The sequence below is a fragment of the Oryzias latipes genome, chromosome 16, assembly GCF_002234675.1.
Source record: "Oryzias latipes chromosome 16, ASM223467v1".
In the NCBI taxonomy this organism is placed as follows: Eukaryota; Metazoa; Chordata; class Actinopteri; order Beloniformes; family Adrianichthyidae; genus Oryzias; species Oryzias latipes.
In genome coordinates, this window is record NC_019874.2 from 18,472,220 (window position 1) to 18,484,556 (window position 12,337).

A 12,337-nucleotide genomic window follows, 5' to 3' on the forward strand; every position below is an offset into this window, starting at 1 on the left:
AACATGTAAACGCTTCAGCATTACTTTATGGAGCATGTTTTCACAAATCTGCAATTAACTAAACTGACACAACAAAGGATAAATCTTAACTTTTAATCTCTGCTTTTGTTTTATTTCTGCAGTATCTTAAAAATATCTTCCATATATTAGATGACAGAGCTTTTGCTTCAACTATCTCAGCCTAAAAGATTTTTTTTGCTCTTTTCCTAAATTTTATTTAGATTATTTTAAGTACAGGTGTTTTAACTTGTCAATAGATGAGCAAGTGTTTTTATTTTTTTTAACACAGTTATTAGCCTTTCTTGGTGTGCCACAATTCTTTTAAGCCAATTCTGTATAAAAGAAATGGAAGGAGCTGAATTTGAACTACACGCTAACTTCTTATTGTGAATATTCCTTTAATTTTAATTTACTAAGGTAAACCGCCACAAATTTCTCGTTAATATGTTCAGTTAAGTCTTAGTGCATTTTAAAGTTTAAAGTAAACAATTTTTAGATGGGAAAAACACCATACCTTTAGTATCAGATTACTGCATATGTATGTCTTTTGTCTGTCATAATTACAACTTTTGACAAATAACTTATTCATTATTAAAAGACAGAAAAATATGTTAAAAAACAAAAATTTAATTTATAAAAAGGTCACCAACACGCTTTATTTAAACTGATGGATGTTTTTGGCAGATTCTCATCAACATTTCAAGGAGAAAATTGTAATTTGTTGTGTTGAATGGTTAACCTCATGTGCATTTTTTGTTTCACAGCCACGCCAACCCACCATCATGGGCGCAGCTGTCTTAGGCTACGGGTGTACGTCTGCTGTTCCACCGGTGAGTCACGTCCTTTTGAGTGTGGGAAGTTTTTGACCTGGATGGCAAGCCTTTGCATCCTCATGGAGGAAGACACCAGGCTGTTCTCCTAACTCATACTCACTTGCTGCATCCACACACACGCGCACCGCCTCAATGGAGGCTAAAAGGAGCGAAGCTATTAATACTTCTGCTGAGTTTCCCCAGCTGCTTTTTCACCTGCAGCATTTTTTCCTCTTGCTCGTCTTTTACTTTTCTTCTTTCTACTTTTTTTGTCTCTTTCTTCCTATTGTTCCCTTGTCTTCCTGCACAGTGCCAAAATGAGCAGCTTTTGGCTTTGAAGGCCTTCTCATCCGCCTCTCTCCCGTCCTCTTCCTCTCACTTTCTTCCTCTTTCACCCTTCCTTCCTTGCCCTCTGTCAGAATGCATTTATTGCAGTGTGCAGTCAGTGGGTGGCTGTGTATACGTAGTGATATGCTCTCTCCTTCTCCTGCCACCCTTCCTTCTTTCAGTGCGCACAGACTCACACTCAGATACACACAGTCTTTGATCCCTGGCCTGTCCGATCCTTTTAACTTCCACAGGCCCTTAGTATTAACCTCTCCTCCCTCTTTCAGCCCCACAACTCCATCACTTTCTTCTCACACACTGACTCTTCAGTTTGATCCCCCCCCCCACTGCCCCCCCTCCACCCCTCAGTCTTAGTGTTTTTGTCAAGGCTGCTGCTGATGTTATGGCCTGTCAGCGTGCCTGCTCTGGGGTTTTTTAACCTCTGCACTCTTGTCCTTCCAATCTCTTGCATGTTCCTCTTAAGATGTCAGCTTGGATGTAATTAAGGTCCTTTAGGTTGGAGCAGTGGTTTGACCCAGACTCCCTGGTCTCCTGTTTTTCACTCTCGCATGCTTTCATTTTCTGCCTCAGCATCCGACACGGACGATGAACCAGAACCCACAGAGCCAGACTACACGCTACGACCCGGTCTAAAGATAGATGATATTGGTGAGTCATAAGCAAATTTTGTGCAAATTGTGTTCACTTACAAAAAAAAAAAAGAAAATTCCACAAGTCAAATTTTGAAATGCTTTTTCATCCTCATAATTAATAAACAATCAAATATTGCAAAACTGTCAGTTTTTGTACATAAGTTTTGTTTTTCTGACAATTTTTAGGAGACTGGGATGCCTAATTTAAAAGCAAAATGGTCCTTTCTTATCTCTGCTGGCATATGATAATATTTTTTGACCTCATAGTGAGCCTAACACAACTCATCATTTTTTCTAACCAACCAATCAGAAGAAATTGGAGCTTTTAGGGGGCAGTCCTTAAAATATTTGGAGTAAAATCAGACTAACTAGACAAAAAAAAGCTTTGTCTGTCCAGAGTCTGAGAAGATTCTGTTCTGGAAAGCATGTAAATCTGCTTTATTCTTCAAAATAGGCTTATAGAAGGATCACAGGTCAAAGTACAGGCGGGAATTATTTATTTTTCATGTCCCATTGATAACAAATATCTGGTTTTCCGAATATAAATAAAAATATTGTTAGATTTTAATTTAGAAATACATTTAAAATGTGTTTTTTACAATCAAAATAAAATTTGTGTGAAATTTATGTCAAGGTGACATGTTCTGTAGTAGGCTGACAGAAAAAAAAATGGTTTCCAATAGTCTTCTTCTAGTTTATAATTGCCTGAAAGTCAACATTATTATCCTTTGAGATTGCGTTATTGTCAGAAACTTGGAGTGTCCTGTCACACCAAATTGAATCTTTAATCTCTTCCAGCAGGACTGACAGGATAGTCTGCATGCAGCCTGACAGGTGCCACCTTGTGTATCAGAAACATTGATGCTGCTACAGAAAGTAGCCCGTTAATATAGAAAGGATATTTGTCTTTTCATGTCTGGACAGTAAAGAGTTTCAGTCTTTCTGTTTTTTTTTTTTTGTTTTTTTCATGATTTTTTAGTGGAATTATCCATTAAATGAGCCAACAAATTGACCTGATTTGAGGCAGCAGAGTGAACAAGCACCATCAAAGTGACCAACTGAAGTGAAATGTGTTCTATTCAAACATTTAATTCAGCTCAGTGAACCTCACAGCACCAGCTGGCTTGGCAAGCTGCTGATCCTGCTAAGCAACTACTTGAATATGCATTTCGCACATTTGTCGCTGCTTTTACTCAGATTAGCAAAGAACACAGAGTTTTGTGAAGATTTTACCACAAAAAGTGTCAAAATTCATTCAGAAAACAGAGGCAGAAGTCACCCACTGCACTGCCGGGAGTTTTTGAGCTTACCTTCATTCTATTAGGAAAATTTAAATTATTAAGGAAGTTATATTATTTTTTTGGAATAATTTGAACAACATCAAGATGGAATTAGAAAAAATTAAGGAAACTTTTTGATCTCTAATTTTCATATTAATTTGGATGATTCATTTTTTTACAGCAGCAGATGATGAGCAGAAAAACCAACACTTTACCTGTTCCAATCATGTAACACAACTGAACATGTGGTGGCAAACAGTCCTTCATGAGATATTATGAGATGTGAAATTATTTTACTCTGCCTGTTAGATGTAAGCATGTGTATTGTATTTTCTGGAGTTTAGGTCGGATGCGTGGTCAAACTTACACTCCGAAAAATATTTTAATAAATAAAAATTATTCGCTATAAAATTTTATTTAAGAAACACCCATCCTAAGCTTTTTATATATTCTTTTTTTATCTTTTTTGATAACTTTAATCTTCCATTGTCCATCCTCAACCCTGCTCTCCTTGTTCTTTATTTCCCATTTTTGTTTTTCCTCCCCAGTAACAAGAGAAATAGCCTAAAGTGTGCAAAATCTGTTAATTTCTTTAACCTATTTTGATTTTTTAATTCTTTAAACAAAGTCTTTGTAAGGTTTTAATAATAGTCCAGAGACTGTGATTTTTTTCAAAGAAAGCAATTATGCTTTAAAACTCCTCTCACTCCTGTTGTCAGCAAAAAACAAACATTTTTCTTCTCCCTACCAGACAGGAAGTCACTAAACAGCCTGATCATGTTTCCTTAAACTTGTTTTTTTTAATCCTCATATTTTTTTATCTGTTTTTCTTGATGCAAAAGCAACAACAAAATAATAAAAAATGCTGGACGACTGAAAAAGCATGTGGCCAAAATGTAGAACTTAAACACATTGTTGATATTTAGCAGACAAAACTGCTGCAGTCAATATCCTTTGGGTCATTTTCCCCTGTAGTGTAATGTTGCCAATTAAATTAATAGGCTGGCCCCAGTGGCGCAGGAGGAAGAGAGAAAATCAGCAGGGAGTTGTGAAATGAACTAAAAGCAAAAAAGCAGCAGCCTTTTCCTCTTCTCCTCCCTCATTTGCATTACCCCTGACTGTCGGTTTTGCTCATCACATCATAGGTTTGATTACAGTTATTCAAAGTTAGCACCACCACATGCACAGAAACGCTGGGCAACAAGCTCAGCTGAAATCTGCCTGATTATTGTGTGTGAAAAGGTTGAACTACACAGAGTGCTGCAGGCTCACTCACAGTGGGGACCTCCCATCTTACTCCAGTCCACTGCTCTCAGTTTATTTCCTGGGTGCTGCCCCTTTCAATCACTGCCTACAGCTCCACAGAGCTTCCCTCCTCAATATGGCTTTTGTGATGTTAGATTTCATTTAGATATCATTTGCAACACAGATGCAAGGGTTCTAGCAGCTCTGCGTGCGGCCGTGTGATTACTGTCGCTTTCGGTGGGAGGATGCTCATTAAAGCTCGATGTTTGCAAATGTTACTGCATCCGAGTGCAGGTCCAGCCTGGAACATCTCAAACTCTGTCTCTAACAAGAGTTTATGGTGGCAATTACCACTCTTTCAGCAGCGGAGGACTGTGGTGCTTGATCTGAAGTTGATTATGTTTTTATGTTTCCTGAATGTTTTTATGTTTCCTGAACATGATCTGAGTTTAAACTCTTTCTTTTACATAAGAAATATTCATAGACGCTTAAATGAAAATTATGGAACTTTGTAATACTTAATAAGAAAAAGCCAAACCTACTACTTCTTTAAATAATACTATTGAGTACTAGTAATAGAACCCATTCTATTTTTAGGAATAAGTGAAATTTAATTTTAACAAAATATTTTTCGCAATATATCAAGTGAAGTGGTCTTAAACTCTTCAAATGGAATGTGACTGTTAAGTATTAATAAGCAAAACTGATTATTATTTTCATACTAAAACAAAAAAATTAACTATAATATTTGTCTTTTCCACACTGACCTTAAACTTTTCTGTAACATTTCCTGATTTGGAGATTTATTATCTGAACACCTTACTTAATTGGGAAAATCCAACAGTTTTCTATAAATCTCTGATGATTAAATTCCCCTTCCTGACAATCTACTTCAAGTATTGGGATGTTTGCTCGAAATTTTAAATCACATACTCTGTCACTCAACTTTACTTATTCTACCTTGTGGCTTGCCGTTGAAGGTTCTACGTCACATCTACAGGCTTTTTCAAACAGCATTTTTTTGTCTGCTCCTGATTCCCAGCGATTTGAATAAAGAAATACTGAGAAATGCAATTTAAAGCTTAATTTTCTTTATCAATGTCCTCTGTTATACGAAAAATGCTACATGTTAAAAACACCCTTTTAACTGGAGTTGGTCTTTAAAGGTCCTGGCCCAAGCAGCCAGGAATTGAACCATTAACCCTTTAGCTAGGAGACATTTTGTTTACCTCCTGACTACCATTTTTACGTTAGGTAGGCTCTTTTGCATTATTTCAAAGTAGAACAGCTGATATTTAATGTTCCTGCAATAGCCGTTTCTGATGGTCATTGTAGGAGATTGTATCCCTGGCTGATAGAGTAAAAGGTCACATTTGAACATGCATGAATCAAACTAAAATGCTTATAATTTATTTGTAATAACTGAAGAAAAAATGTAATAGCAACGTGGATTCTGAAAACATTGCAGCACGTTTGCTCACACTGAAATACACCCATAAAGACCACAATCACAGACGGCGGCATCCATAACCAGTATTTTCATTTGTCTGACTGTCCTCATTTTCAGACTGTCTGCTCTTTGTGAACCACAATGCAGCAATCCAGAGAGGGGCATTAATGATTGTTTGACTTGGCATCCCACAGTCATTTTCTGTTCCTAAACAAGTGTCCTGTCATAAAAGCGTGCTAATAATTATGCGTTACCTGTGACAGTTGGTGACAGGTGTGTGTATGTGGGTGTAATGAGGTTTAGAGCTATACGTTAGAACCAGTTGTGCAGGATCGTCCTTAATCTGTTTGTACTTTTGAAACCACATTCCTTTGTCAGTCAGTAGCAAGGAAAGACAGCGAGGCACATGGCGTGCCGACCTCTGGGCTGCAAGCTCGCTTACAGAGTGGTCTGAGCGTTTAACCTGAGTACCCCTGCTGCATGGACCTCATTAAACTGGCCAGTGGAGGACACTGGGAGAGGTTAGCAAGTCGTTACTCTGCTGTCTGACCCGCAGCATGGCAGAAAACATGCTGGAAAGATTGATGAAACTCTTAAGTGAGAAACACTGCACTTCATTTCCTTTCCAAACTTCCTTAAAGGCAGTTGCTGATCAGCCCCAGCTGACCATTGCGTGGATGGAAAACTGTCTCGACTTCTGTCTCGTCTCCAGTCTCATTAATCAGGTGACTTCAGAGGGTGTGTACAACCGCACGCGTGTCTCATAGGTGCGTGCCTGCAGTGAGCTGTCTGATTATGTTTTCGTGCGTTTACTAGACACACCATTTGGCTTCAAGCCCCGAACAAAAGAATATAAAAAAACAGACTATTTTTAGCTGGTTGGCAGGTGTGCGCATTGGGAAGTTTGATGGGTCTGTCAAAGATGAGTGTGTAACTTTGGTTGTGTCACATTTATTGAACAATAGGGCTGTGTTCAAACAGCTGGAGTCTCCTGTGGTGCAGCTGATGACTTTGATAACATCTGGCCTAATTTATTTCAATGTGGAACCTGCAGCTGCCTTTTGTGCTTTTGAAGCATCTCATAAAATGTTGCTTTTACGTTAAAGATGGAAGCATGGGTTTATAAAACTGGTTGCATCTTCGCATTTTGAGGTTAAGGTTGCTAACGCATTTCTTTCTTCTCTCCCTCCAACAGATGAATTCAACCCTTTCATTCCCAAGCTGGAGAAAAGTGTCAGCGGAAGCAGTCCATCCAGGGACCGCCTTCTCCTCACCGTGACAATGCTCTTTCTGGGCGCTCTCTTCATCTCCTAGCAACGGCCGTTCCATCAGCGTCACCATGCCAACTAGCCTTGGGAAGGTGTACCCTATCAGTGGGTGGGAGAGTAGGGAGTGGGTCTGGAGGAGAAGAGAGGAGAACTGATTCTGTTATAAGCATTTTTTCAAGCAAAACCCTGCGAATGTTTGAGGACTTAGAGACCTTTGTGCACTTGGTGACCCAGGCTGAGCTGTATTTTGCATTAAAGTCAGCCTGTTCTCACAGGTGCTGGGTTGACGTGTGCGTGACTGTGTGATAAGCGAGCCTGGGGGGGGAGCTTGTTGAATCACACACACACACCACTTAAAGCATTTATACAAAAGGAGATGTAGAAAAAAAAAGCAAATCCAACCTCCCAATTGAAAATCATTTGAAGACCTTCACTTAGATCTTATTGGCTGTAACATTTCTTTAGGGCTAGTTGCCATAGTTTCCTGCACCAAGACTTAAAACAAATAAACTGAAAAAGAAAAGTTTGAAATGAACTGAACTGATATTGCCTTCTTGTTAGTGTTGTTGTTGGACTTGACGCTGGGAAGCTGCCCAGTTTTTCGGGAAAAGACGTCTGGGTAAGAGACTAGTAATTAGCTGATGCTTAATACACGAAAACACACTAAAGGTCAAGACGCCAATTCTTAGTTGCCACTTTGCTATGTCATCCTCCTACCACTGCTGGTCTGCAGACATCAACAGGACTGGACGGGGTCGAGGAAGAATCCAGAGTGTTTAAAGGATTCGTTCACTTATTGAGAGCAAAAAGCCGACAGGGGAGGGCTTTAAATGTGCCATTGACCAAAACAGTTGATGTTATAGGTTGCTGTTTTACTTTTCTGTCCGGTTCATTTAAGTACTTGGTCATTTCTGAGGTTAATAAAGCACATTATGCTTATGGAGCAGCCATGGAAACACTCAGCAATACGATGTTTGGAGAAGAGGAGCAAGGACACGGAGGGAGGACAAAGGCTGGACAGTCACTCACAAAAACAAAAAGTTTCTCTCCGGTCCGTGCAGGTCTGGCCGCCTGCTGCGCTGACCCCACCCTCAATAACTCAAACGTGAAATGCCACATGTAAATGGTTTTCTGCTACTGTGTGTTTGTGTGTGAAAGTGAGAGAAAGGCTGTTCAAGTGTGTTCAGGAGAAATTGATAAATGATCTGACAGTCCATCTACAAACTGTACATCTTGTTTTAAAGTACAACTGAAAAAAATATGCAAAAAATATTGAAAAAAATATAAAAGTAAAGCAACAAGTTAAATAACGCTGAGGTGAGAAGAAACAGCAATTTTAACGTCAAAAAAATGTACCTGTCAGATACTTCAGAGGAGCATTTCCATAGAAACCAGCACCTTATTCACCATGGTTACCCTGCCCTGCCAGCGACGGACTCCAGAAGGGCACAGAGAACCATAGTAGTAGCTAACAACAATTATGAAGGTGATTTTAATGTTGATTATGACACAGAGGATTTTGGAGTGCGAGCTGATGGTTGGCCAAAAAGGTCACTCAGGGCTCACCCACCGGCTCGTGAGGCGTTCAAGTACTCGTGTAAATGTCACAACTGACGAAGAATGGAATTTCAATGTCTTGAAATGTGATGTAAGCATTTTTATAAACTTGAAGCTCTGTTTGTTTTTGTTTTGACTTTTGGGGATTTCTGTTATTTTTTTAATTTTATGCTTTTGTTACATTTGCTAAGCTATATTACCGATGAGATGAAGAGAAAAAAGAGAATTGGGCTTTGAAAAGTGGATTTTATGGTGGGTTGAGCCATATGTAAAACTGGGGTGTTTCCACCCTCTTTGAGACATTCTTCAGTAAAATTAACGATAAAATTAATGCACTGTGCAGAAGGTTTGAAGGAGATTGATCCCCTTCCCCATCATTAGATGTTATTCCCCCACTAAAGCTGTTGTAGAACGTAAGGAAAAAACACCAACTCTGAGCAAACGTGACCTTTGACAAGTAAAAACTGCTCATTTATATTATGAATAATGGTTATGATGGCGGAAAAAAAGGAAAAGACTGATCATCTCATCTTTAGTGTGTTGCTCCGTTGGGGGAAACTTTGGCTCCAGGTTTGAATGTAGTTGGTCTTCTGATATGCAACCACCATGTCAAAAAAGGAGCACAACCTGCCAGATGGCAACAGCCCAAACTGGGAGCAGCATCCTCTGAAGCAAAGCAATGCTTTCATTTACTCCACAAAAATTGCAAACCTCAACAAAGCCCAGCTTTAAGACTTAACAGATCTCAATCCAGCTGAGATTCCACAAGCTGTCAGGTGTGGTATTCATCAAACCATTATTTGGAGCTTTAAGAGGTCAAGTATAAATTGAAAGAGAATTGGTAAGAGATTTTTGCAGCCAATATCTACAGATCCACAACAAATCAGTTCACTGTAAAAACACTTGTCATATTTTTGAGTGTTTCTTTTGTTTTGTTTTTAAGGTACGTTCCAGAACTTTATAATTTTTGCCATCCCATGTATATAGAAATACAGATTTATGTTCTTCTGGTCCAGACAAGAGATTGTGCTTATAGAAAACAGAACTACAGTATGTGATCCACCCCAGATGTATATGTGGCTCTTGGTGGAGGAGGAGGAAAGGAAAACAGGGCGAAAGGTTAAATCACTCCTCAAAGACGTTGCACTTAAGAACTTAGACACGAGGGCAAGTGTGTGTACGTGCGTGTGCCTGTGTGTGCTTGCTTGAGCGTGAAAGAGCTTGTGTCTGTTTATCTCTTCACGTCTGCGTGCAGAACCCCTGTCTGTGTGTGTCTGAACAGGTCCCGGTCTCCTGTTTTTGTGTTCTTTGTTTCAACCGTGAACGGGTGAGAAAGCGTGACAGATTGTTGTCTAGCAAAACAGAAAAAGCATTTATTAGTGTTGGAAGCAACTGTTACAATCATGTTTACTTTTGACTGGAATGACTTTTGATGAACTTGGAAAAATTAACTGTAAAGCGAATAAACCGTACCAGAGGTTATAACAATGATCATGATAACAAAAATAATAAGCTTACAAAGTTACTTTTAACAGCCTGTGTGTTTGTCCTTTTCTTTGCCCCATCTTTTCTGATCTTTGTATCTTTGAGGATGCAGAAAAAAAACTTAAGGAACAAGGATGGAGCTCAGCCAAATCCGCAGATAGAGGTTTTGTCTGGTACATGCAGCTCTCTAGATAATGTTGTTTTGGAGCACACAAATATGATTTTCCATATCAAAGTTAGTGTGGAAAGACTCTCCCTCAGCAGTAATGTCTTTACATGGTCCAATTAGAGGAGATAAGCCCTTCAATCGTCAGCTCATCATTTGAATGACAAGGGGACAGACATGCAACATGAAGCTGTACGTGTGGGCTGATGGTGGGATAAACTGCTTCTGATGTCAGAGAGCAGCCAGGCTAATCTTGTGCCCCAGAGCCGCACCGCTGTAGCTGCTCTCCCTGTGCTTTCTCCCTAGGATAAAACTGCAAGAAAAGACAGAGCAGAAGATATTTGTTGACTTTTTGACTGTTAAAAAACATTTTGCTGAATCCTTTTCCTTTCAGTTTCAAATAAATGTAGATAAAATAATACAATTTCTGTAGTGTATAAGCTATAATTTTCATAAAAGCAACAGAATAAAAAAACATTTTAAATTTAAGAATATTTATTCAAAAAAGCTTTTAAAGAAAACAATAAGAACTATTTCTTAACCAAAGACTCCAAAAGTAAAAAAAAAAATGAATGGATGAGTGAGTCAGCTCAATACTGTTGACTCTGGCACAAGTGTGTTTGAACTTTTCTGTGGTCTCATCTATCAAATTTAATATTAATTTAAAATTATTAATGTTTCATGCTTCTGCTTGCTGGTGGTTTTAAAATCCAGCATCTAGGGTGGGATGGACCAGTGATCACATCATGGAAAAAGTGCAGCAGATGATTTCTATCCTTTTCCTTTACATTTCTAGCCTTGTAGTCAAAATGTGGTGAAATAGTTGTTTCAAGCAAATAAATTAGTTAGCTTTCTTTTTTCTTTTCTTTTTTTTCTAATGTGATGATTAAAGACGCTCATCATCAGCATCTTGATGTGGAAACAGACTTGTGATCAGCGCTCCGGAGGATGCAGACAGTGATTCAAGGATTGATGTTTATGACTCCAGCATTGTCTTCCAAAACCTCAGAAAAAAGAAAAGAAAAAAAAATCTCAGCGTAGAGCCCCGAGACGTCTAGGTCATTTATTCAAATGATTCATTTGTGATATCACATTGTTCTCATTTTTGACCTGACAACACATTAGGAAAAAACTAATTCTACATACTTGCATGAATAATAAAATTATTTTCAATATCTTAGAAAGAGAGAGAAAACAGATGAAGCCACACAAAAACTCAGCTTCTGCTAATCTTTCAGATCCAGTAACAGGTACTGGCCAGCAGGCGTCGCTGTTCAGTCGCAGCATTGATGAGCAGGGGTTCTGCTCCCTAATGCCTCTTACTTGTAATCCTTCATCAGAATACATAAATCCCTTGGAGGCACAATGGCCGTTGTATAACAGGGCTTTTTGGATTAAACACGCAGATTTATTCCCCTCTTATGATATAACCATTTATTTTTACCCATGCTGGCAAAAGTGCATCAGGGGGATGTATTTTTGCTCCACATAGGTGGCAATTTGAATGCATAGGCCAAGGACTTGAACTGAAGAAAAGAGAGAACTGTACTTTAACTTCCTATTACTCTTTAGCATAAACCCAATGTTTAGTCACAAAACTTTGCATTTCTATTTATCACAATGACTCAGACCAAGAAGAAGAAGAGAAACAATTCTTAGGATTTCATTTTTAACAAAGAAAGCAGTACGCAGCATTTGTAAATATAAAGTGGCTGACCAGCTTCTTCTGCCCGGTAAAGGCAGACACATAGGCTTTTGTTTTACTGTGAGAATTATTTATTTATATACAATAAATGTTCCAGTAATATGTATTTTAAATAAATGCTAAACTCACACCCTAACAGTAATTACATTGCTGCAGTGCCTCAGAAACTATCACTGTTCTTATCAAAAGACAGCGTTTGGACAGCACTTGGTGCTTTCCACAACACATATTTCATTTAGGGGTGTATGTTTTAAAGCTTTTCATTTGCCAAAAATATAAATCTTAAAATATGTAATCAGCTAACTACAGGATAGGATTTTGAATTTTTTCTTAGAGTCTGAGATTAAAGTCAGAATTCTGAGAAAAACTTTAGAATTTTGAGATGAAAG

At 38.5% G+C, this 12,337-nt stretch overlaps 1 protein-coding gene across 2 annotated transcripts in view; it reads left to right on the forward strand.

Moving 5' to 3' along the window:
- Positions 1 to 10,124, forward strand: part of efna3 (ephrin A3) — a 56,173-nt gene extending 46,049 nt beyond the window's left edge. For both annotated transcript variants that reach the window (XM_011485296.3, XM_011485294.3), the window contains exons 4-6: positions 765 to 830; positions 1,731 to 1,808; positions 6,963 to 10,124. In XM_011485296.3, coding sequence (XP_011483598.1) covers positions 765 to 830; positions 1,731 to 1,808; positions 6,963 to 7,081 — 263 coding nt within the window. In that variant the 3' untranslated portion in view covers positions 7,082 to 10,124. The remainder of the gene's footprint in view (positions 1 to 764; positions 831 to 1,730; positions 1,809 to 6,962) is intronic.
- The last annotated feature ends 2,213 nt before the right edge of the window (positions 10,125 to 12,337 follow it).